Here is a 25,466-nt window from a genome sequence, read left to right as displayed (position 1 = left end):
TTTAACATACATGGATGGGTAGAATGGGTCGATGCTACTTTTTTCCCTTAGCCAAACAAGGGGAAATGCCTGGGAATTACCTGTTGGATCCAAGAGATCTTGGCAAGCCCCATGCCAAGGCAAAAAGGCTGCAGTGAAAACACTCACTTTAACAAACAAAGACAGAGGCAGTTTAGGTCTCCAGGGCAAAATTTGCTCATTAATTCCACTTAGGTCGATTTTGAACAGTTTTCACTGAGCACTGACTGACAGAGTTTCCAACAAAGACAGCACTGAGACATCTTCATTTATGTGGCAAAAAACCATTAACATTTGATAAGGCTACTGTCACGCTGCTGGAGCGGAGAAACGATGACTTTGACCACCAGTTTCGCAAGGAGAGAATGTCCGACCCACCTCCCCCTCACGACAACTCAGGCCCAAAGAAAGGAGTCCCTAAAGTACTTTTTCCAAATTAAACGCAATATGCCGTTACATCTGATTGCTGGAATGAGGTTTGCTCAGCTGGGTTAAGTTAACCATCAAAATGGGTCAGTGCTTTTAATGTAACTTTGTTGCCAAAAAAAAAAAAAAAGGACATCAGACCTCAATTAATTGTCACACAGGAAAGCGGAAATCCTGCAAAAAGAGTCTCTAGGACGGTCAACAGGCTGTAAATTGGGATGGAAAAAGAACAAAATTTTGGCTGAGCAGAAGTGTCACAGTTCATGACTCCTTTCCTCTGTGTCTGCCCTGTATTGTTTCATCTGAGTCAGCGCGATAACTAATGGTGGAAAAGATCAACCATGCGTCCCTTTGAAGGCCACAAAAGCCTCCTGGGATTGTGACATCTCAGCCTGGTAACACGTAATCTCAGCGGTCCAAGGCTGTGCCACTATTATGGCACTATGGCAGCCGTGGTGTGTGGAGAGCCGGTCAGCCTCTGTGCTTGCTCAAACCTCAGCTAAATCTGTCTGATTCTCATCAACACAGAGGGAGGGAGAGACTGAGGGGGAAAAAAAACTCAAGCCTAGACTCAATGCAGACACAGCACCACACAACTCGCCTGGCAGGCAAAGCTGTCACCATTCAGTTTACTCCAGCCCTCCAAAGAGACAAGCCAGCTACAAAAACAGTCTGGTGGTGCCTTGAATCATGAGAAGGAGTGAGGGCACGCAGAGGGGAGAAACAGGAGTGAGGTAATCTCAAGTTAATGGAATATGATAAGGAAAAAGTGTCTTTACCAAAACAAGTCAAGATGACAATTGAAAGGTTAGTTTTGACGGCGTTATCTCGATGTCTTTCAGGGAGGAGGTCTTGGCAGCAGTGGGTGAGATGAATCCTTGACCTTGGTCTCTGCAAAGTTTCACTCCTCAAATGGGACAAGATGTCTTTTCCACCTTTTGTATGACCCATTTTTACCACCTCTATCCGTCTACTATACGCCTGCTCCAACTGCTTTTGTATTTTAACCCCCCTCCTCTCCAAGGGTTTAACCTCGGGTCACCACCAACTTCTTAATCAGTTCAGCACATGACCACTCTTTTCAAGCCCCACATACCAGGAGAGAAGCACTCCCTGATACAGTAAATTACGATAAAGAGCTCACGACCCAAAATCGAGGGACCATATCCCCGTATGAAAGCCGGGGCCCTGATACATCAATAGACAGATTTGGGTGTGGGGTGGTAGGGAGGGGCTGTGAAGCACTTCTCCAGAAAATCCACACTTCAAAAGAAGCCAGTATTAGATTGGGGGGGGGGGGTTATGGTGTGTGGGACATGAGGAGGATAGAGTCCCTCTATAAAGTCTGTCATGCCAATCCACTGTGGTCACCAAGAGAAAAGAAAAGTGTGTGTTCATGAAATCCTATGAAGGATACAGTTTCAAATAGCCTAATGGTTACCAGTCGGGCTTATCATTATATTGATGTCTTAAAACTTAAAATTCATGGACTGTGATGTCTTACTGTCAACACTGCATGATTTCTGAGTGTTAGACTCTAAGCTGTCTCATTGCAGCTCCTTCACCAAATGTTAGAAAGATGGGGCTAAACGGGGCACTGACTGGTTGTCACGGGGGCTGCAGCAATTTCCTGGGTTAGCCAAAGAGTCTGAAGGTTAGAGGTCAAAAAGTGCTCAGAGAGGTTGGAAGCCAAGTCAGGAGGGGGTCAGAGTTCAGCCTTCGCCGTTGTATTTCTTTTTCCTGCTCATAAACCCACAGGGTCAAACCTCCTTTTCAGTTAAAAACACTCACAGCAAAAACCAGTGGTATCAGCTTTCGTCTCACTTCTCTGTGTTAATTCCCTCTGTTCTTTTCATCTGTGAGTGAGATAACAGATTCTTGTTGACAAATGATGACAAATGTCTGTTTATGTAATTTTCACCTTCAGAAACATAGAAATGGACTGAGTTTGCACCCAACAATGCAACATCAAATCAGGTTCAAAATTATTTTTGGCAATCCTTGGCAATACATTAGTTGGTGTTTTGGAAAACGCATTGCCAGAAATTATTCCATCCTTCACACATCCTGGACGTCTGCCCAGACTAAGCCCACATACAGTATTTATTAGGAGAGAAACAGGGCCAGGGCTTACTTCAAAGAGATGCCTTGATAAGAGTGACCTGATAACCTTAAACCTAGACTGGTGTATTACACACTGTGATGAGTAGCCACAGCTCTTTGGCTGACATGAACTTGTAAAAACAAGGGCAAGTGCTTTAAGAGCAGGATTTGACTTGTATTGAACTTGGGTTTTATACAAATGTCTTTGGACAAAAGCTGTCAAAGGTTTAGAATTTAGGTTTTATTTTATTCACCTGCTATTTCAAATTTACACTTTATATGTTATCATAGCTGATGCCAGATGGCAACTAAAAACACTTTGGAAAATGTTATTTGGCATTTTATGCATTCATTAAATAGCTTAAGTAATGAGATGGAGACAGGGAATGAGACTACAAATAAAAATGTGGTGAACAGCAGCTGAACAAAGGAAATAAGACAGGATTTAATTTGTCAAGCATCTTATAAGGTCTACTGTACATATTGTGTATTGATCCAGAATTTTCTTTTTTGCAAAAACCACTGAGAGACAGTCAAGATCACGAGCAGTGGTAAAAAGAGGCTGGTCTCAGATTCGACGCACACCATACTTGAGCGCAGAAACTTGGTCCTTTTTCACTGTAGGTGTCAGAATCAATGTTGGAAGAGAAAAATGGGATCCCTAGTGGTAGAGAAATGACATTTTATATTCAAATTACAGTAAAAGGCTGAGTCTAACCCCTGCTAGAGAACACCAGCAAGGCTCCCAGTATGGGTCACAGCAGATACAAGTGAAGAGCCCTCTCCTGCAAATGAAGATGACAAACAACCTCTGCACTGGGAGGCGATGGGACTCAGAGGGGGGGTGTCAGGGGTCAGAGAACGAAACTGCAACACCTCTGCAGCCACTTGACAGGATGAAAAAAGAGCGGGAGACGAGGGTGGCGGAGTGTTTGAGAGAGGGTGGGAGTAGCACTTGAGGCCAGAATGGAAGACACAAGCCTCCCAGCAGCAGCAGTCAGAGGCAAGGGGACACAGGGGCTACTGTTCCCATTGAGGTCTTTGTCTCCCGGGCACTCTCTTGTTTTTCTTCAGCAAACCGTGGGTACAATGAAGGCAGCATGCTCCCCTCCCCTTGCGCAAAGGGCTGTCAATACTGGACCTATCAGACCCTGAATGGCCAAATCAGCCTTCCCATGAAAATCAAGTCAATGACCTGCTTCCCCTGGCTCTCCTCCTTGTGAAGTGGGTGACAGCTATAATTTCAATAAGTAAAAAAGAGGGAGAAAGCAAGACAGAGAGAGAGAGAGCAAGTAAAGAGGGAGTTTTCTCACATGTTGCTGAGGGGACTTTGCCTTGGGCTCGGCATCCTCATATAAAATGCATTAATTCCTTCGCTGTGAGCTCACCGTAAATGATTTGATTGTGGCCGATTCGACATAGTTTTTCGAGCACCATAAAAAAAAAAAAAAAAACAAAAAAAAACATGAAGCCGAGAATGCTAAGACAATTTTGAACCAAACATTTAACTTCAGCCTTCTGACCCAATCAAGTGGAAGAGAAGACAGGCTTTGTCCACCTTGGCCCATCCAAGGAAAGTTAGCCAAGGGAAGGAGGGAAAGAGGAGGAAAAAGAAATGTAAAGATTTTGCCAAGCTTTTGTCACGCCTTAAGGACCGGCTTAGTCAATTGCTGTCAGATCAAGAAGACAGAAAGGAAAACAGCCATGGTCGCCTTATATAAAAAAACACTTTCTCTGGCAGCCAAGTCAGGAGAGTCCCCATAGACAGAATTACACAGTTACTTTTAAAGGATTTGCATTTAAAAGATTGCGTACAGGCCTGAATGCAGGTCGTTTCCCCGTGACCATAGAAACACTAGAAAAGGTGGAAAATTCAGTCCGCTGAACTTTAAACGACTTTATTAAAGTGTCACTAATCAGACGTGAAAGACACAAGGTTTTAGTGTTTGGGCAAACGTACAGAAAAACTCCAAAAAAGCTTAATGACCTGTTAAGAGCATTACTTTGAAAAGCCTTGTTGATGTCCCGTTCCATAATAAAGAAAAGACTGTTGCTCACGTCAGGAAAAATTAATACCCAAAATATTCCAAGAATTTGACTTAAGCATTGTGCTGAGGAATTCTGGTTTAAAGCCAGTGGAGTTATAGTAACAATCTCTTAATACCTGCCTCTTGACTCATTCAGGAATTTTGCGATAATTTAGCGAAGTATAATCGAGTTTTTGCCCACATAAAGCAAATTGTACTTTTATATTTCACTACAGGATATCAATGCTTCTATAAAAACAAATATTTTCTACTTTGGATCCAGATGACAAGTCAGAGATTGGTTTTAAAAAGTTACAAGCGATGGAAATGTAATCTAACACTTTTTACAAATTATTGATGATAGATGCTTGATTCAAAAACTTTCTGGCATGTGTTTCCCCTCAGAAAAATCCAAATTCCAAAGCAGAAAATTGCTACCATTACAGCGTAATGGGATAACAACCCAGAGAATAATCCCTCACTAACAATGGCGAGGTTTGAAAAGACTCCCGTGAGTCCTGTTTGGTGTCTGCCAGGAGAGAGCTGCATTTTACAGCCACCAACCGGCGATGTAATCTCCGCTCAATGGAGACTCCACACGGGGGTCTCTATCCCCTCCATCCACTGATCTATCCATTCCATCCCTAAAGAAACTGCTAGACCTCATTTGCATCCGACACACACCATGTGAAAGGGTTGGGGGGTCTTATGATCAGAAAGAATGAAACCACAAGAAGACAGGAAAGCACTGAGAGAAGGAGGGGAGTTTGGGGGGGGTGGGGTGTTGGTAGATGAATTACCATGGGTGCTACAGATTAAAAAAGAGCCTCTGATCTTCCAGGCTGGTCCTAATCATAAACATTCTAAATGAATCATCCCGGGACTTTCTCCTAAGTTAATTTCTGTGCGAGAATTAATTAACACAAGGGCCAACAAACAAGCCAAACAATGGGGTAAAGATTGCAGGCAGCTAATTTATGTCATAATGTTATGAATTTGATTTTGTGAACAAAGCAGGATTAATGAGGGAAAACACACATTTTTGAAGATGAGAAGGATGTTAGATGGTTCTTACTATAAATCCTGAATGAAGGGCTCAAGACTGTGTAAGAAACTACTGTATTTTGCCACTATGAACTAGATTTCTGACAAAAAAAAAAATCTGACAGCCACAATAGCACTTTTACTGTGTATTTGCAAATCTCACTGTATGCAGACCTTTTGCCAAATGGCTACCAAAAGGTCTTGATTTTTGGATTCTTGGAAGAGACGTCTTCAAGTTTACTTCTTTTGTCCAACCAAAAGACAGAAATCCCAAAACTCTTCATTCACTATCATAAATGGCAAAGAAAAGCAGCAGATCCTTATATTTGACGTTTTTGTTTTAAAAATGATTAATCGTCACAATAGCTGGCAAATAATCTTCTTTCCAATGGACTAAACAGCTAGTCGTTAAATTAATGCTTACTTGATGTTTTATGTAATTAATTACACAACACTAGCCAGTTTCATGAGATCTGCAATAGATTTTTGTATCATATGAACGGAAAACTTTAAAACTCCTCTTAAATTATATCAATAAACAAGAGAAAATATTAACACATGTTTGACAATTCTGTCTTATTATTATAATGACACCACCAGGCATTTGCAATAAATTCAGTAACGATAAAACCAAAATATTTACTTGGCATCAATGTCAAATCCACTTTATACTTCATCATTTGCCCTCTCAGCTATCTAACCCCCAAGTGGAGAAAAAGGAGGTAGAAATACAATCCAAACTCTAGTGAGAGACTGGAGTCGTTGTTGTGTTAATACCGAACAGCACTGTGTCCACGCAGCCTCCGTATGGAGTTAAACACGGGGGGCAGACGGTGCATTTTGACAGCCAGGGGATCAAACTGTTTCCATATGACCACAGATGGCGTGACTCCAGGCCTGGGGCAACCACGGCTTCCTCACATCCCGAGTCCAGGGCTCGTGCAACAGTGGGTGTCGCGTATAAATCTTGAGTTTCAAAGACGATTTGAAATCTGATGCATATGCACTATTACTGTTTGATTTCTGCGAGGGGAGTTAAATTCCCGAAGTGGCTACATGGAATTCAAAAGAAAAAACGTCTTACTTTCAAAAAGACTTGATCTACAATGGAGGATACTATGTGTAGAAGTGACTGTGTTTTTCTTCAAAGTTTCTTATGGCACAAATTTTGTTCTGTTTTTTTAATTAGACCTGATCAAAACATAAAACAATTTTATGTGTTTCCTTTTACCTCTTTGTTCCCTGTCCCTGAGAGTACTTACATTTACTTGGGTAAAAGCAAAAAAAGTGAACAAATATAAATATTTTAAATAGATATTTCTTTCTGTACTTTGGGGTAGTTTATGTACCATCATTTGGTTTGATTAAGCTGATTATATTTTGCATTGTATTAAAATGAATCTTGAATGTAACCAGTAACTGTTACCAAGTACATGCAGTGGAGTAAAAAGTATAAATATTGTAAATATTTCCCTCTGAACTACTCCAGTAAACTACAAGTACCTCAGAATTTTTTTAAAAAAGGACAGTAATTACTTTCCACCACCACTGAAATCATTAACAAAATACAAAAGTCCTCGACACACTAACAGTCTTTTTAAAACTGACATCTGTTTCAAAACTATGCAGTACATATCAAATGTTAAAAACAATGTGACTGTCTGAAGACGTGAAAGACGTAAGCATGGTTATATGTTCATGCTTGACGGGATAATATGATGAGATCACACATCAGGCTGTGAAATGAGGTCCCATGAGTGTGTCGGCAAATGTCTCAGCAGAGTGAAAATGCTTCATAAAGAGCAGCAAAGTGCTGGTCTCCACAAGGGACAAAGAGAATATACCGCACTGTTTTACGGCCCAGCCTGCAGCGAGGCATGATGGGAAGTAATAACCACATCATTACCAACTGGGCCTCAGCCTTGCCAGACGTCAGAGGAAGAAAGGAAGCATGCAGAGCTCACAATCAGGCTGCCAGTCTACCGCACTGTCGGACCCTGTCACACATATGCACATGCTCTTTCACACGTGCACAAACATTTATTGGCCTGATGAAACACAATCACACTTTCTAGAAGAGTATACACACAGAGCTGGTTGTTGAGCTGCCAAGAGAAGAAGCATTGCTTCCGCTCAAATTCTGCCAAGTCGGGTCAAAGGTCACGTGATTCAAAGGGAAGGTCCTGAGAGTGTTGCTCTCCACTGGATCTCTCACTCATTATCAAGTAACTTATCAAGTGTCATGAAACGTCAGTGAGGTCATGTGTAAATCAGCAGGAGGACGGATTAGCACAGAGGCAGCAGGCACGCTGCACGACTGCAGTGCTTTTAGGGTTAAGATGCAAACACACACACCGAGTGTGAACAAACACAACAACAAACACAATGCCTTCTCCCTCAGACACATATAAAGGACTTCTCTTCTACTACTGTCTCTCTCATTCTCAAATTCATCTTAGATATGACAAGTAGTTCACTACATTAATGCCAAGGTCTACAATGGTATATAATACACTATAATGTCAATGTAATTGTAATAATATAACATTTTCTCGGGACAAGTTATAGTTGTAAACAAATGCTGTGCATGAATAGATACATTGTCCTTATGGCTGCATAGAACTACATTATGTTGTAAACAATTTATTAAATGTTTTTGTACTTCTTAAAGTGACACACACACACACACACACACACGTATGTATGTATGTATCATAAAGTCACATGTCCCTCTGTGTCTCATCCAGATGCAGGACGAGGCAGCAATGCAAACACATGAGGGTCACTATCACACAATAAGAACAACTGCACAAAGTTTACAAAGCAGGAAAGTGACACAGAGTGCTCACCCTATGAGCAGTGTTTGGGCGCTGTGTGAAACCAAATGTCACCAAACGTCATAAAACATCGATATCTGATTACCTGGGATGAGAACATGTTGGAATAAAATGGTGCAATGCTCTATTAATATCATGTGGGATGGAGTATTTGACATTATGAGGGTTAAAAACACTGTACTGCACTGACAATATGGCACTAAATCCACTGAATTTGGGTTTAATAACCACAAATAAAAGATTTGGACCGATGTAAGGCATCCTAGGCTCCTCTGGAGCCACAGAAGACATAATAATGTCATCAGAGGTAATTGTTTTCACAGGCTGAGCAGTACTCCCCATGAAGAGCAAACTGATCTTGATGTGTAGCCTACAATCAGTGGGGTTTCCCTAAAAAAATCTCATATTCTTAAAACAGCAGAAAATATCTGCCAATGCAGTGAGACTATTTAAACATGTTTCCAATACAAATCAAACTATTTTCTAAGATTCAAGAGATACTACTTAGTTGTTCTTGTTTCCTAGAGACATTACTGTCAAGAAAAGTCTTAAAACAAGTTCATTTGTATTAGAAACAGGACTGAATTGTTCTTTCTGTGAAGTTTGAAAAGCATTTGGAGGCATGCTTTGAGAGAGCTGACAATTAGTTTCATGTGTTGTGTTGTTGTTGTATACCCCCATCTCTCTCTCTCTGCACTCAGTCTGCAGACCTCAGTGCAAGTGAAGGTCCAATAGCAGCAGCCCCCTGGAGGAGATAGAGACATAAAGTAATATCTGATCACCCTCCATGTAATACCATAAGAACACAATGTCCTGGGAGAGAGACTTCATTACGATCTGTCCGTCAACAGCAGGCCAGCCAAGTTTAGACAAAGTTTTGGATGATTCATTTTTCAGTGGGCTGGTTTTTTTTCTTCCATCTCAGGGAGCTACGTGTCAATGCCAGAGACGCCGAGCAGGATAACTGCAGAAAAATGAGGGGAGGGCGCCAAGATTTGGTAGATTGTGCAAAAGGATGCCAGAACAGTACAGTGTAAAACTGAAGTAATGTACCACTAGAAGATATGCATGTAAGCAAGCAGGCGCATGCACACGTGTGCACGCACACACACACACAAACAAACACTCGCAATGCATGTATACCAAGTCAAAATAGCTCCGAATTTGAAAAGAAAGCCCATAAAGTCAACTTTCAGAACAGCACTTAGTTAAATTACACCTCGACATCCACACACAATAGAGCTTGCTGAAATTAGGCCACTTCATCCATTTGCATAGGAAAATCACAGAGTGGGCAAAAAAAAGAAGAGTCAAAAATAGCACATTGTCAACGAATGTAATGGAAACCAGAGCCACGGCTTTCTCTTTTGCCCTTTGAGAGCTCAAAACAGTCACATTTTCCTTTAGTTTACAGCATATCACCAACTTTAGGGCAAACATAACTTTTGTCTGACAACAGAGCCATGAAGGGCAGCTCAGGTACCCCGACTGTGAGCGAGAGCCCGAGTCACGTTGAGTGGACCTGCACATCTCTGCCCAGAACCCTCACCAGCTGCTTTCAATTAAACAGGCCCAACTGGAGAGGGGAGAGGAACGTCGCATTCACCGAAATGGCAAGCTATTTCAAGCCAGGAGTTCTTTCTGCTCTCTGTTTCTGACAGCGGATCACTTGTCCAAAATTTGTATAAACACAGTGTTCTGTTTGCTGTGGAGGGCCTTGCAAGAGCCACCAGTATACCATGTCAGATGGAAACGTTTGAACGAAAAGCTTGCAGTGACTGAGCTCTATGATACCCTACTGCAAAAGATGTTTTAGGATTACTGCTTGGAAAACAGAGAGCAACCACGGCCAACACCGAGCCGACTCTGATCCAAGAGTCTCCTGGAATGAGATAATAATTCTCCAAAGTGAGGCTCGTGCTCTGCAGCTATTGTCTCGGTGACCACAAACTATTTTCCCGAGACGTTCCACTCAGCTACGTGCTGAAACAACCACAGCCATTCCGCAGGACGACCCATGGGAGGATGATGTGCACGGGCAATTTAACGAGTAGGGAAGCCTTTGTGTCGGGGAGGTTTCGGAAAATGCTTTGCAGTCAACAGCGCAGCACAGAAACACCTGATAATGAGCACCTGTTAGCTCAATAAAAATGTAAAGGGTCAGTTCACCCAAAAGACAAAAGAACACATTGTCTTGTTTACCTCTAATAATCTAATATCATATAATGTAGATTTGGAAACATTTGGACATGTTTTTTTTGTCTGTGCTTCATTTAAATTGTAATGAACATAAAAATCTCCAACTGGGTAAATGAAACCAAATCTATCTGCCTAGGTTGATTTTCTCATTAAGAGATTAATGAGAAAAGATTTTGATTTAGGTGAACTGGCCCTTTAACCTCTGGCTTTTCTTTTTGTTTCCCCCTTTCAGATAAAAAAAATATAAAAAAGACAACATTATATTTATTCTCTCTGATGTTTACGTTGAGTTAAAACCAAAGACTCACATGTTTTCTATGGTTGTGTCAAATGATAAGATTGCGGATAAACAGGACAGTCATTTTAAATACTTTCTCCCAAAATTGTGCGTGATATATTTGGTATTATTATTTTGGAAACAAGAAGTTTGCCTGCACAGCATGACTTTGAAATGATTGCCCACCAACTGGGTCATTGGGTTTCAGAGGTAAATAACACCACACAATTGCCTTATTTCCAAAAGAAGGGAATAAAGGATTTGAAAACGAAAAAGACAAAACTGCTTTAATAAGGGGAAAAACCCCTGTAGAAGCCACTGGATGGGTCAGCGGATTTTCAAGGCTCGAGACAAGGCCAACAAGCTGTCAAATGAAGAGCTCGGAGAGAATTACGACTAACACTCTCTTGCATGATTCTGAAAATCTAACAACTTGCATAGAATCGAGTGCCGGAAAAGTCAAGCAGGGACATTTTGAAAGCTGAAATATTTCAATTCTGAAATCGAAAACAGCTGCAAATTGACTGTGGCTTGGCTTAAGACCTGCACAGCAGACTAAGCAAGACAAAGCACAAGAATTTTCAAGGCTGCAAAGTAACATAATCACAAAAACACAACTAGAAAACCTAAAAAATAAGTTTTGTACAAATGCTAAACTCACAATATGGTAAACCTCATAATAAAGTTGGAGCGTGTGGAGCTCACAGAGCAGGAGCTACAGAGGATCTCTTGATGGAAAACTCATAAAATAAGAGGGGAGATAACAATAACATGGGCCCTGGCTCTCTGGTGCCAGTCTATCTTAGCTTGTCTCCTGCCTCTGACACTAAAGCCCTACTCCAGCCCTCCCTCCCTCGTTCCCAGCTCGAAACTCACTGCCCTCCCCTCCTTGCTTTCCTCCTTCCATCTTCCATCTAGCTCCTAAATTATCTGTCCGGGCTGCACGAGATACCCCTTCCTGCTCGGGGTCACTTGTCTTACCGCAGGCTGCCGACCTGAGGAGTGTGTGTGCACGTGTGTGTGTGTGTGTGTGCATGCGAGATCAGTGCATACGATACGCAGAAATCTTCTCTATCCTTCTCGTTTGATGTCCCTAGAGGTGGGAGGTTCTGAAAAAGGAGGTGACTGCACTAAATGTCACTTTGCTGTTGATGGACGGCCGGCGGGAAGTGAGATGTGCAAAAGAGCAGAAGTGAGCTCCTTTTTTTTTCTTTTTAAAGACAAAAAGCAGAGAGAGACAGAGAGACAGGTCGACGAGGCAGTGCAGTGAAGTCTGAGCTCTGAAAACAATGGAAATGCTGTGTGTATCTCTGCATGTGGATGTATTCGAGTTTGTTGATGCTAGAGAGCTCGGTAAGTCACGTGTAAGAACAAATCATTCTGTGGCTGGGATCCATTATTACCGCAGAGAATATGTGCCAAAATCAACCCTTCGCTCTCCCTCTTTCTCTCAAACTCCCTTCTTTTTACAAGTGAAAGTAGTGGAACATTTTGTTTTTTTTCAAAGCTGGACAGACTTGGGCATATTTTATGGCCCCTTCACAGTCTGAGCAGAGCAGAGAAAAGTGATGAAGAAAGCTCTGGGATGCAGTCATACACAGGGAAAGATTTATTTCCCTATGCAGCACTTGCTCAGGGAAAATGTACAACCCGAATCATAGCTATACCTGATCATTCCCATTTCAACTACTCCCAATCAAACTTGCTGTGGTTGAGTGACTATAAAGCTCGGAAACTTAAGATCGCAGCTTCTGATGGACCTTTCTGATTGCACTTGAAGAAATCCCTCCCTGCCCGTACCAAACGGTAAACGGCTCCCTTTTGATCACCCCCCGATTTTGCAGACCAAAGCAGAAAAGCATTCCAAAGCAGAGATTAATACTATTTAAGTCGCACATTTGGTCCAAGCATGTGTGCTTAAGACAGAGGAATGACCCCTCCCAAATGAGGCATGACAATCAAAGTCACAGAACAAGAGAAATGTATCTCTGATGTGAAAATAAACCCGATGATGCAAAACTCTGCGGAGCATGGACAGCTCCGGCCACATTCATTTATTTTTCTAACCCAGAGCCCTGCATTGGCTTAGCATGAGGCACACAGGGGGCAAAAATAAAAGAAAAAATAGTCTGCCGACAGTCAACCGCAGAGCTGAAAGAGTTTTCTTTTAATATATATGTACATTCCCTTTATATGATTTAGCGGAAAACCAAGTTTAAAAACGGAGCACGTGAATAATTTTTGTTTTAACCTGTTTAGAGTAGCAGCAGGGTGGAGTTACCACACCAGGACAATTCAGTTTGCCACAGAAGACAATACAATGAGTGCTACAAAGTTGAGTTAATTCTGTGTACTTTTACTTTAGTTTACTAACAATATCTGAATTTTACTCATGCTGTAAAAACAGTGCTGGGGATTGGACTTCTGTGGTAATGTGGACAGAAATGTGTCCACAGCGGCATTAAAACTGCCAAGCACCGAAAGCCCGGGGGGAGGGGGGGGGGGGGGGGGGGGGGGGTCGGGGGTCGGTGGCGGAGACTCAATGAACAGACCCATAACCGTGTGTTTGTAATCCGTTGATTCAAAAACATGTCTGCTGTCTCTCAAATTACAGCAGAAGTCATGAGATGATCAACTGGACTGAAAGGTACGTTGAAAGGTCTTTTACGGACAGCCCTGAACAAAACCTGTTGTTTTACATAATCCCTGACTTGTGGTGGTTATAGCTGCTCTGGTATCCCCTGTGCTGCTGTTATGCATTGTCTCACATGTGACATTGTTTTATTATGTCCCTGTCTTGACCGGGACTCTCTGCATGAACAGATCTTGTATCTCAATGGCACCTTCCTGACAAAAAAAAAAAAAAATTAATAAATGTTTCCTTTTATTTTTGTTAATTGCACCTGTGACAAGACAAAAATGTTGTGCACCGCAGTCTTAAGATGTCTGAAAAAGTATAAATATCGTATAAAAAGTCATTTTAGTAACAGGGTTGAAGTGATGTAACTTGGGGACAATGAATTTGACTCCACAGGCACTTGAACAACTATCCAGCCCTGCATAAAGATCTGAAACTCTTCTAAAAATGTGCCTGCTTCGTAAAGAGCTGACTGACTGGCGAATCACTGGTGAATTTAACAGCCTTTGTGGCTTCTGGCCAAAAAAAAGTTAGTTTTGCTCTTTCATTACTAACGTGACGCTTGGCTTAACTTTACAGAACATGGCGCAGCAGAACAATATGACCCTGCTCCTGACCTCTCAGCCCAGAGTTTGACAAATGTGTTATTATGAGCTGTGCCAGTTGCTGCTTTCTGATGAGAAAAAAAGTCAAACATGGTGAAACGTGAGACAGCTTGTTATACAACCACAGTTAAAACTTGAGAGACCGAGGGCTAAAAGAGCTCTATAGACAAACACAACGCAGCGTAACTTTAATATTCATCTGAAGTGGTCAAATGAGCTGGAGAGCAGCCGTAACTGCTTAACACTTAACCCAACAAAGTTACACAGTGCCACAAAATAAATGAAACAAGACAAACACTAACAAACAGTCTCATGTAATAAAAGGAGAAGACATAAACCACCAGCTTCATTCAGACTCACTTTGAATCTGCAGGAAACAAAAAAGTCACAAAGGATCCCAACGATCTCACTTGACAATAACAGAAACCTAATAATCAAATTAAACTGAATTATTTTGACTGTGCCATTTCAATTTTCCTGCACTAGAGCATGAGTGTGCGTCAGTGTGTGTGTGTGTGTGTGTTTGGCTGCATTTGCTTGCACGCATCCATGCACGAGCGAATGTTTATCCAACTTTTACGGCGACTGTCTCATAAAAACGGACAGGCGCTCTGGGACAACGCGCCCTCCTCGGCCCGGAGCGACCACCTACCAGGAGGGCCGAGCGGAGCAAACGCTCACCTCCTCGACGTCCAGTCCGAGAACGAGTGTCCGGCTCAGTTGTTGTCCAGACTGGGCTGTTACCATGCCTTCTCAAGCACATGTGTGTGTGTTAGTGAAGGAACACAATTAGACCATGAATTACAATACACAAGGAGACCATTTGCTCTGCATCAGTCATCTTCCAGTTGTTGTGAAATGTCTCTTCTGAGAAACATGGAATTTTAGCTTGAGCTTGTGTGTGATTTGAACTGTAATCATTGTGTGTGTGTGTGTGTGTGTTGCTTTTTTTCTGTCCTGTTTGATTCGACTAAAGACTATCAGTAACACAGCTCGATTTTTGCCTGGAAAACGCAGTCATCGATATTTCACTTTTTATTAATACTCCCTCCCACAGATACAATTACACAAACAAAAACCAGCATCCGCATCATATTGTCCAGATGTACACGACCTTCTTCTCCCTGCCTCGATGACCTGGCGGGCTTTACAGGGATTTTTTTTTCCCTCTTTAGAAGCTCAACGCTGCCTCTGCCTCTAATCACATTTCCCTGTTGAAGGAGGTTCACCATCACCAAAACCAAAGCACCGCCAAAACAAGAGACGGCAAAAAAAAAAAAAAACAGGGAATGAAAGAGTGACAGAAAGAAAAGCAAAGCAACTTTGAAGTTTGTTGCCAGCTAGATTTATGAATCAGACGGATCCACAACACAGAGAGAGAGACACAAACAGATTCCCAGAGACACACAGCAGGCAGGCAGACACAAAAGAGATGCAAAGACGGGAAGATATACAGCCTCACAAAGAGGAGGAGGAATGGAACCGAGCTCGAGCTATCCATGGCAACAGAAATCAACACTCATCTCTATATCCGAATGAGTGACGTACAAAGGCTTTCTCTAACTCTTGTTCCCACCTGTTTAAGACATGATGAGGAGCCCTGCCCTTGCCTCTTCCTTCCCATGATCACTTGCAGTGCTGCACCTTCCAGAACTCTCCTAAAATTGTCTACCACCGCCCCTCCTCTTCCTTCTTTCCCACAACTTCCAATAACACTGTCTGACATGTCCAGAACCCTCCCAAAACTTTCCTTTCTTTCTTTTATATCTCACAACTGCAAACAGCTCCGTCGTACGTCCTTCCTGGGTGAGGAGAGAGGAGGGAAGCTGGGTGACAGGGGGCATCCGTACACACTCCTAAATCTGCCAAGACAAGACGCTGGCACAGACAAAAAAATAACAAAAAGCTCCTGATACGCAACCGGGGGCAGCGCAACACTTTATCTGTGAAAGCAAAACAAAGGAAGGCCTGTAGAACACTCCGACTATGTTTACTTTCCAGGGGGAACAATGCCTTTAGGAGGAGGGGGCAAGGACTGATGTGGCACTTGAGGACCTTTTTGAAAAAAACAAAAAAAACAACACTTCATTTTGATTCACAGCGAGTTTAAGAAAACAGTTGTAGCCGTCGAGTCAATAGGGGCTGGAGGGTTCGAACGTGAGGAAGGAGATGAAGTTAAGAAGCTCAAAAAGCAGAGCTAGTCGAAGGGAAAAAAAAGAAATATTTTCGAGGAGTATTTACTGCTTTTTAGTAGGAAATAACTAGTGTTAAACTGTTCTGTAACATAACTGTGCTGCTGTTAATGCTGTTATTTAGAGACCATAATAAAGTCACAAAAGTAATAATTTGATTACATTTTCTAGGGCTGTCCCAAATGGCATTTTATGGTACCACATATTTGAATACTCAGTGTATTTTGTATTTAAGCGTGCAATTACAAAGTGTCAATATATGTGTAAAAAATAATATCTAGAATTTTCAATGCAATATGGGTACTTTTTGTTTGCCAAAACCGGATCACTCCCTGTTGCAAACCTTTTTTGACCGTGACTTGAAGTCACCTTTCAAGTGGTGATTGTTTCATATTCAAATTGTTTCTTTCAGACTTCCCTGCCAGACATCATTTCTCTGAAAATGAATATCTGCTATGACTCTGACTTTAACCTTTGCACTTGTTTTGTTATTTTTCTATCAAGTTCTGCAATTAAGGATCATTCTGCTGTAGCAAATCATCATGAGTCCATGAATGCCTCACTAACTAGAATTTTGTGCTCACACCCCAGTCAGTAATGCGCAGGTGTTTTGTCTTTAACAAGCTGACAGGAAACACTGGCTGTCACATCACTGATTGGGTTGTGCCCAAAAACCACCAAAAAAAGAAAAATAATAATAATTAAATAAATAAGTAAAACCTGAAAGTTTCAGTTCTCGGAGAGAGGTCTGTCATATGTGATTCAGAATGAATTTAAGCAGCATAAGTTGCAGGTCAGTTGAGCTTCCTTCTACCTCTGAACAAGAACATCACAGGATGTGAAGAATCAAAACTGGGAGCGAAATAAAAAACATCCTCCTGAACACTATGAATGGAATCTGGATTCCCTAACAATGGATTACTGGGCTGCCAAGAGATTTATTTCCAGATTTTACTGTACTAGCTGTACAGTAAGAGAAAGAAACACAAAGATTTGAGTAATGAAGTCATTTCAAACTGACACTTTTTGAAGCAGCTGAAGTAGAAAAGCCAAAGAACCATCCAAATTTCTGTAACTCAAGGCACGAGCACCAGTTACTGGAAAAGAAAAGCCCAATGCACATCATACAAAGCCAGGTGTAAGAAACAAATACATACAATCCTGCAATGACAGATCTAATCAACAATCACTGACAATGAAGCTTTCTAAGAAGAAAATAAGGTCAGGAAAAAAAGACAGAATCCCCTCTCTGTCCACTGCAGGCCCAACAGGTCCCTGTGTTGTTTAAGATCACTACCGTCGATAAAGCGCGTCCAGCCAAATCCTCTTTGTCTGAGTGTTTCCAAAACATCACACATGGTGCATAGCAGAGGGGAAAAATGCCAGCTTTCCCTCATGCATCCAATCAATGGGGAAAATGGGAAATAGAGAATGTGAAAGGGTCACAACCCCAGGGGTGGATATAATCCCCCAGTTGCTACTGGGTATCTGGTATATAAACACTGCACTGGAAAAACATTAGTCTGAAAGTTTACACTATTGTATCACACTGTCCTTTGAGATCGCACTGACAGACACAAACAGCTTGAATACGGCCTGCTCAGTTTTGCTATGAAAAATAAAGTCATAAAGACGGCTGCCCATTACATTTTAACACAAAACCAGCCCACATTTCCAAATGTGGAAGGCCATTTGAATTCCTCCTAGTTATTAGATCTCACGCTTCTCAAAATTGAGAGACTGACTACTCAGCCAGGTGGTATGGTAAAGTCATCTCTCCAAGGGGTGAGAAAGTTCAAGCTTAGCATGAAACCAATCTAGAGTTTAAGGTTTGGGAACGGAGCACCGAAGCACTATATTTTCTCATTAGCCCAACAGTACAGTCTGCAGGGAAGCAGACTGCCATCTTCCCTGCAGGCAAAGTGAGAGAACATTTGATATTCCCATTTGGCCCAGGCAAACCTTTAAGTTAACTTAGCTAACACGATTTTGCCAAGTAATTCTTGATTTTGTCTCCAAATAACTGCTGTATTGGATTTCATTTTCAATATTTGCAGTGGTTGAAAAGGCATCAGTAACAACTACCAAAAGGAATCCTGCTAATCTTCAAACGCTAACTAAAATAGTTTCACTTGAAATGAAGTAACACAAAACATGTTAGTTAAGCAAGGAAGAAGAAGCTTACACTTTTTGGTTTTTGCTCTGAAAAGTCCAACTTAAATGCAGAATGTGTGTGATCAAGCCTGTAATAAGACAGCATTTCAAGGTTAAAATTGCCAAAATATATATATATAGTCTCACAACTGTTTTTCATTTGGACTAGTGGCAAGACCTTAGCCACCCAAAACTGGGTTTAAAGTTCCTGTATTACACTTCAGAGAATTTAACTCCCTCTTTCCTTAGGGAAAGCCTGAAAAAGGTGCATCGCATAACCCAAACTCAGTGGTCTGCTTAAGTTTCACTCTCGCTGCCCCCAGCATCTTTTCACAGAGTCTTAAGAGGTCATCCGATTTTAATGGTCACTTATTGCCTGTGGAGCAGTTCCTGGTGGTTTAAAGGTACCCCAGGACCACCCCAGTTCCAAAACAGCCTCAGGCTCAAGGGCTTAAAGTAATACTGGCAGTGATGATGCATACCTGCACTGAAAAACCTTATGAATTCTTTTTCATTTCTACTTGAGACACTCTAGATTTCATCATGGTCCTTGAACCTGAAACTGCAGCCCTGAATGATTTATGTCTACAGTGTGGAAATTAAAAAGTGGTCCGTTTTTGATTTGTGCAGTTCATATCCGCAGATAAGAATATCTCACTTCACGAGAGCAGGAGAAGAGCTTGTGTGCATAAGACATGTGACCCTCATTTCCCTTTGCCAGACTGCTCAAATATGAGAGAAGGCACATTCAAAATAAATTGTTATGGCTAGTATGTTTCTGGAAACAGGAAAATAAAGTCATCATGCCAAATAACAAGAGCCTCTTACTCATGTCCAAGATAATCATGATTTAATATAATGCAGAGCCATGCATAAAAAAAAGGAATTTAATCAATGAGCAGACAAATGTAATAGGTGGCTCTGTTTTATGTGTGACTTGGACAGTCTCACTCCCCATTTTTTTCCAGTTCAGAGCTTGATCTCATTACACTTATTCTATCCAAATATCTATAACAGGTGCCAGCATGAGAGTTCATGCCCTCTTCCTGCCAAACAGATCAAATAGACCAATAGAGCAAAATAAAGGTGGCTTTCCGGTACCTGTAAAGAATAGAAAAGTCAGCAGTATACTAACCTCAGCACGCTGTGTTCTGGGCTGACTGGCATCTGTCTCGATGGCGTACACATCCACCAGGTAGAGGTCAGAGCCTTGTTCTCGGTCCAGCTCCGCGGCTGTCTGTATCACTCCAGTATGGCGGCCGATGGTGAAAAGGCGTCCCACGGCTTTTCCGCCGCTGCGAACCGCCACAATGAAATACTCCACTTTGGTTGCTGAGCCCCGTGGGCTTGAAGCATCCAGGGAGATGACGTTGGTGCCTGGTGGCTGGCCCTCTTTGAGGATTGTGATGTATTTCGGCTGGGAGAACACAGGGCCATCCATCCCCTGAAGGATGATCGTCAACTCAGTTCTGGAGGTCTTGCGCTCAGTGCCGTGGTCAGTGGCCGACACCGTGAGGGTGTACATGAGTCTGGATGGTACCAACTGGGAGGCCAGACGAATATCTCCACTGTATCTGTCCATGATAAAAGTGTTAGAGTCCCCTTCCACAAGCTCATACTCCACTTCCCCATTAGCCCCCTCATCGGGGTCAAAGGCCACCACTGTTGTTAGGATGGAGCCAATGACTATGTTGGGCTCAGCCACAAGGGCATTCTGGGACACAAAAGTGGGAACATTATCATTCATGTCTGTGACCCATATTGTAACATTTTTCAGGGCATAGCGGCGGAATTCTACTGGAACCGCCTGGTCAGTCGCTTTGATGGTGAGCTCGAACAGATTTGAGAACTCCCTGTCCACTTCCTTGTTAGTATATATGAGCCCTGTGCTTGAGTCAATGCTGAAGTGGTTTCCCCGAGGAATCTGTTGAACAATGGAGTACTCCAACTGCCCATTTATGTCCGCATCTGTGTCATGAGCTGTAATTGTCATGACTGAGGCTGAGATGGGAAGATTCTCAGGAATGGATTTGAAAATGTCACCAGGGGCAAATATGGGAGGGTTGTCGTTAAAATCCCTGACGTGAATAATCACAGGAATGGTTGAAGAGCGAGGTGGTCTGCCATTGTCCTTTGCAGTGATGTTGAGTTTGTAAAATGACTGAGTTTCAAAGTCCAATTTTTTAACCAGAAAGATGCTGCCAGTGTTGGGGCTGATGCTAAAAGTGCCATGGTTGTTCGTGGCTGTGATGCTGTATGTTATGTCTGCGTTCTGACCAGAATCTGCATCGGTGGCAGTCACAGAGGCCACTAGTTCCCCTATCCTCATGTTCTCAAGGACGTCCACAGATAGTGAGGATTTAGGGAAGGAGGGGGAGTTGTCATTCTCATCCAGGATGCTGATACTAAGCATACAGGAGGAGGACAAGGGCACAGCTCCAGCGTCTACAGCTATAATTTTCAATGAATAAGAGGATGTAGTCTCATAGTCCAGCTTTCCTACTAAAGTAACCTGTCCAGAGCTGCTATCTATAGTGAACTGGCCTTCCTCATTGCCTTCAGGGATGTGATAATGAACAAGTCCATTTTTGTTCTCATCCACATCAGAGGCGGAGACCCTCAGCAGTTGTGTCAGGTTTTGAGCTGACTCGGAGATGGAGGCCTGGTAAATGTCTTTTGTGAATTTAGGCGGGTTGTCGTTGATGTCTTGAATGTAAACTTGTACTTTGGCCTGATCTCTGAGTGGCTTGGGGAGTCCCTGGTCTGACGAGACAACCACAAAGCTGAACACGGCGGCGCCTCTTTGTCTCATGAGTGACTCGCGATCGAACTGCAGCGTGCTGGTCAACTCCCCTGTGATGGCATTCAGCTCAAAGTTGGGCTGCGGCGTCTCAAATGTATATCTGACCTCACTGTTTGGGCCAAAGTCCTTATCCTCTGCAAAAACACGCCCCACCAGCGACCCCCTCTTCTGTTCTTCCTCAAAATGAAACACATAATTGGTGCTGTTAAAGAGGGGGCGGTTGTCATTTACATCATCCAGAATAACACTGACATTGACAGTGGCACTAAGTGGTTCTACAGCCCGGTCTTTGGCCACAACCACTAAGTTATATCTGTCTTGTATCTCTCGGTCCAGGTCTGCTTTGATGTACAACTGCCCGTCTGGAAAAATACCAAATACATCACCCGTGTTGCCACCAGCAATGTCATACATAATCTCCCCGTTAAGCCCAGAGTCTTTGTCAGTGGCCTCCACTTTAAAAAAGCGGCTGTTGACAGGCTCAGACTCCGTGATGATGACCTCATACGAAAGCTGGTCAAACACTGGTGAGTTGTCATTTACATCATAAACGCTGATGATCAGGATGAGGCTGGAGGTGTGCTTTGGGACCCCCATGTCTGATGCGATGACCTCGACCTCGTAGGAGCTCGTGGTGACCTCCAGTGGCCCTGTCAGTGTGATGAGGCCATGCTTCTCATGAATATGAAAAAGTCCTTTGGGGTTTTGTTTGAGGCTGTAAACCACCATGCCATTCGTCCCCTCGTCAGGATCTGAAGCTTTGGCCTGGAATATGACATGACCTGTGCTCCAGTTTTCCACTGCACTCACATGCTCCACAGCGTGAATAAAATGAGGGGCATTATCGTTTAGGTCCTTCACAGTGATGTTAACAAAGGCCTCTCCTGTGATCTCCCCAGCTCTGGCTATAACTTCCAGCTGATAGAAACCCTGCTCCTCTCTATCTATCTGGCTCGATGCTTTGATCTGACCTGCACCGTTTACAGCAAAAAGCCCCCTCTGGTCCCCTGAGGTGATTAGATATGAAATGTTTGTGTTGAGATCCACAGTGGTGGCTGACACAGTGCCTATAACTGTCCCGATGCCCACATTTTCAAACATGACAAAACTGTACACTTTCTGACTAAAGACTGGTGGGTTATCCTGTGTGTCTATGACAGTCACAGTCACTATGGCCTGGGTGTGAGAGCGCAGGCCACCACCATCTGCTGCTGTCACCTGCAGCTGGTAAGCAGTTTTCTCCTCTCTATCCAGGGGCACAAGTGTGGTGATTTTCCCAGTGTTGCTATTAATGCGAAATTTAGAAGCGTCTCCAGCTGTAATTATATATTTGACTGTGCCATTTCGACCCAGATCAGGGTCTGTGGCTGAAACGGTGGTTACATAAGAACCTGAGGGCTCATTTTCTTTCACATTGGCAAAATACTGCACGGGGTAGAAAACTGGCCTATTGTCATTGATATCCCTCAGGGTGATGTTGACTTTCCCTACAGAGCGCAAAGGAGGGCTGCCTGCATCTGCTGCCTGGATGTGAAGTAAGTAGGAGGCCTGATCCTCTCTGTCTAGCTCCACGGCTGTGCTTAATCGCCCTGACACAGTATCCAGGCGAAACAGCTCCTGGACTGCGGCCGGAGTCTCTGCATCAAATGAGAACCGGATAGTTCCATTGTCCCCGAGGTCATCATCTGAGGCAGACAGCACCACCAGCTCGGTGCCAGCGTGAGCGTGCTCCACCACGGAAACATGAAATGTGCTCTGTGTAAATGTAGGAACTTGGTCATTTACATCAGTGATGTTGATTATAAGTTTAGTGTAAGAAATCTTGGGCTGCAGCCCCTGGTCTTTGGCACTAATGTTGAGCACAATTTCAGATGCTATTTCCCTATCCAGCAAAGCAGCACTGGTAACCAGACCACTGTTTTCACTGATGGAGAACCAGCCCAAAGCGTTTCCAGACACCAGGGAGTAACGAAGGTTGGCATTCTGCCCAGAGTCACCATCTGTTGCAGAAACTCCTTTAATGTAGCTGCCTTTTGGTATGTCTTCACTGATATCTACTCTGTATAGTGTTTCCTGGAATATGGGTGGGTGATCATTGATATCATTCACAAAAATAACCAGACTGGCAAAGGAGGACCTTGCAATAGGTTTGCCATTGTCTGACACAGACACGGTCAGGTTGTATGAGGAAATTCTCTCTCTGTCTAACACACTGGCCACTTTGATCAGACTTAAATTGGGCACAGGAGACATGTGCACTTCAAAGTGTCTCTGCTCGTTGCCTCCTAAGATTGAAACCGATATGTTACCGTTAGCTGTGGGGGAATCTGAATCTGAAACAGTGAGCAAAGCCACAACTGTTCCAATCTGTGCATTTTCATCAACAGAGGCAAATTTAGAAGTTGTGGGAAAATATCTAAACTTCACTACTGGGTCATTATCATTCACATCTAAAAGTTTGATTGTGGCTTCTGTTCTGCCTGACAGAGAGGGCACCCCGTTGTCTACTGCATGAATAGTCAGGGAGTACTCTTTTTTACTCTCATAATCCAAACCTTCTTTTATGATAATAGTACCTGCTTTCGGATCAATTTGAAAAGGTGTTCCTTCATCTAAAAAGTACCTGATTTCTGCATTAGCTCCCTCATCCTGATCTGATGCAGAAATCTGCAGAATGTTAGAACCTAATGCTGCATCCTCAAAAACGCTGGTTTGATAGTGGTCTTGCTCAAAAACAGGGGGATTGTCATTTATGTCTTGAATGGTGACGTTTACTTGCAAATAGCCAAACTTTTTCGGGTCTCCTTTGTCCTCCACTTCAATCAGGAGCTGGTAGAAGGGAGTAATTTCCCTGTCCAAGCCTCCAGTTGAAACAAGGTGCAAGAATGCCCCCTCTCCACTAGGATTGACTGTAATATCCAAGCGGAATTTCCTCTGCTCGTTCCCTTTCACTATTCTGTACGTGGTGTGATCAACTCCATTACTTCCAATGTCTGAGTCTGTAGCAGTGTCCAGAATCACTTGCCTGCCGCTGCTGGCGTCCTCCTTGAAAGACACGACAATGGACGTGTCTGGAAACACCGGGGAGTTATCATTGATATCCAAAACTACGATCCTGACCTCAGTCGGGTAGGTGGGTTGGCTGGACAGCACCACGACGTTGATGACATCACTTTGCAAAACTTCCCTGTCAATCACCGAGGAGGTGTAAATGACTCCGGTGGTGCCGTTAATTGCAAAAAGTTTGTGGCTCTCGCTGAAACGGTATGTGAAGCTGGGCTTCGTCTCTATCGTGCCCACGTAGGTGCCGACGGGCTGCTCCTCTAGGACCTGAAACTCTTGACGGACTTGGCTGGATGCTGAGCACTTCGACAAAGTCCATAACATCAGTAAAATCAAATGAAACCGGCCTAAGCCTCTACCTGTGAGCGCCATGGTCAGTTAGCCAGTCCACCTTTCTCAGACAGAGTCCATGCCTATGATGCATCAACTTTATTGAGGTCGGACGAGTCACTAAAGCATCGTATTGCAGCAAATGTGCAGAGAAAACTCAATGGGAAACCCAGCAACTACTCTTTCCACACTTACTCAGTGTCCCCAAGTACTCCAGGAGTGTTGTTTTATCCTGCGCAGCGCTGCGTTTCACCGCAACCAAATCCTCTGAATGGAGAGAACGATTCCTACTGGCATTTCAACTCCTCAAAGAGCATTTTTTTTCTAAGCGATGGCTGACAATTCCCTTAAAAGACAAAGCAAAACAAAAGTTCTTGGCTTCTTGGAAATGTGTGAAAAAAAAAAAAGTTTATCCAAAGTTAGGGCGCAAGTGAGCGGCGTTCAGAGTGTGCAGGCGGCTGTGCCTACGCACCGTCCCGTGGAATAACGGTGCAGGCGCTTCAGTCATATTGTGCACAGGAGTCCCAGCAAGTTAGAACAAAGCTGGAGTTCGACAAACTCCCTCCCATTCCTGATTCCATTGGATAGCGGCGCTCCAGCCCGCCCTCCCACCGCCTTTCTGCTGCCATTGTGCAGCGCGGCCGGTTGTCTGCGCTTGTGGAAGGGGATGTCAATCACATAAGACAGGTAACGATGCTCTCAATTACTTCAGTGACAGATTCACGTGAGGATTAACGGTCTTGATTAGTG

General features: G+C 43.2%; 1 protein-coding gene across 2 annotated transcripts in view; it reads right to left on the bottom strand.

Annotated features, from left to right (window-relative positions):
* The window catches only part of LOC124067777 (protocadherin Fat 4), a 100,472-nt gene extending 75,006 nt beyond the window's left edge, over nt 1-25,466 (bottom strand). The window contains exons 1-2 of one of the 2 annotated variants that reach the window (XM_046405378.1): nt 25,189-25,466; nt 19,656-25,062 (exon numbers count right to left, since the gene is read on the bottom strand). In XM_046405378.1, coding sequence (XP_046261334.1) covers nt 19,656-24,758 — 5,103 coding nt within the window. In that variant the 5' untranslated portion in view covers nt 24,759-25,062; nt 25,189-25,466. Of the gene's footprint in view, nt 1-19,655 lie in introns of both variants that reach the window. The other variant, XM_046405377.1, reaches the window with a different exon arrangement.

This window comes from Scatophagus argus, chromosome 12 (assembly GCF_020382885.2).
Source record: "Scatophagus argus isolate fScaArg1 chromosome 12, fScaArg1.pri, whole genome shotgun sequence".
NCBI lineage: Eukaryota > Metazoa > Chordata > Actinopteri > Scatophagidae > Scatophagus > Scatophagus argus.
Note: the sequence above shows the minus strand (reverse complement) of the source record. Positions and strands in the feature narration are given on the sequence as shown.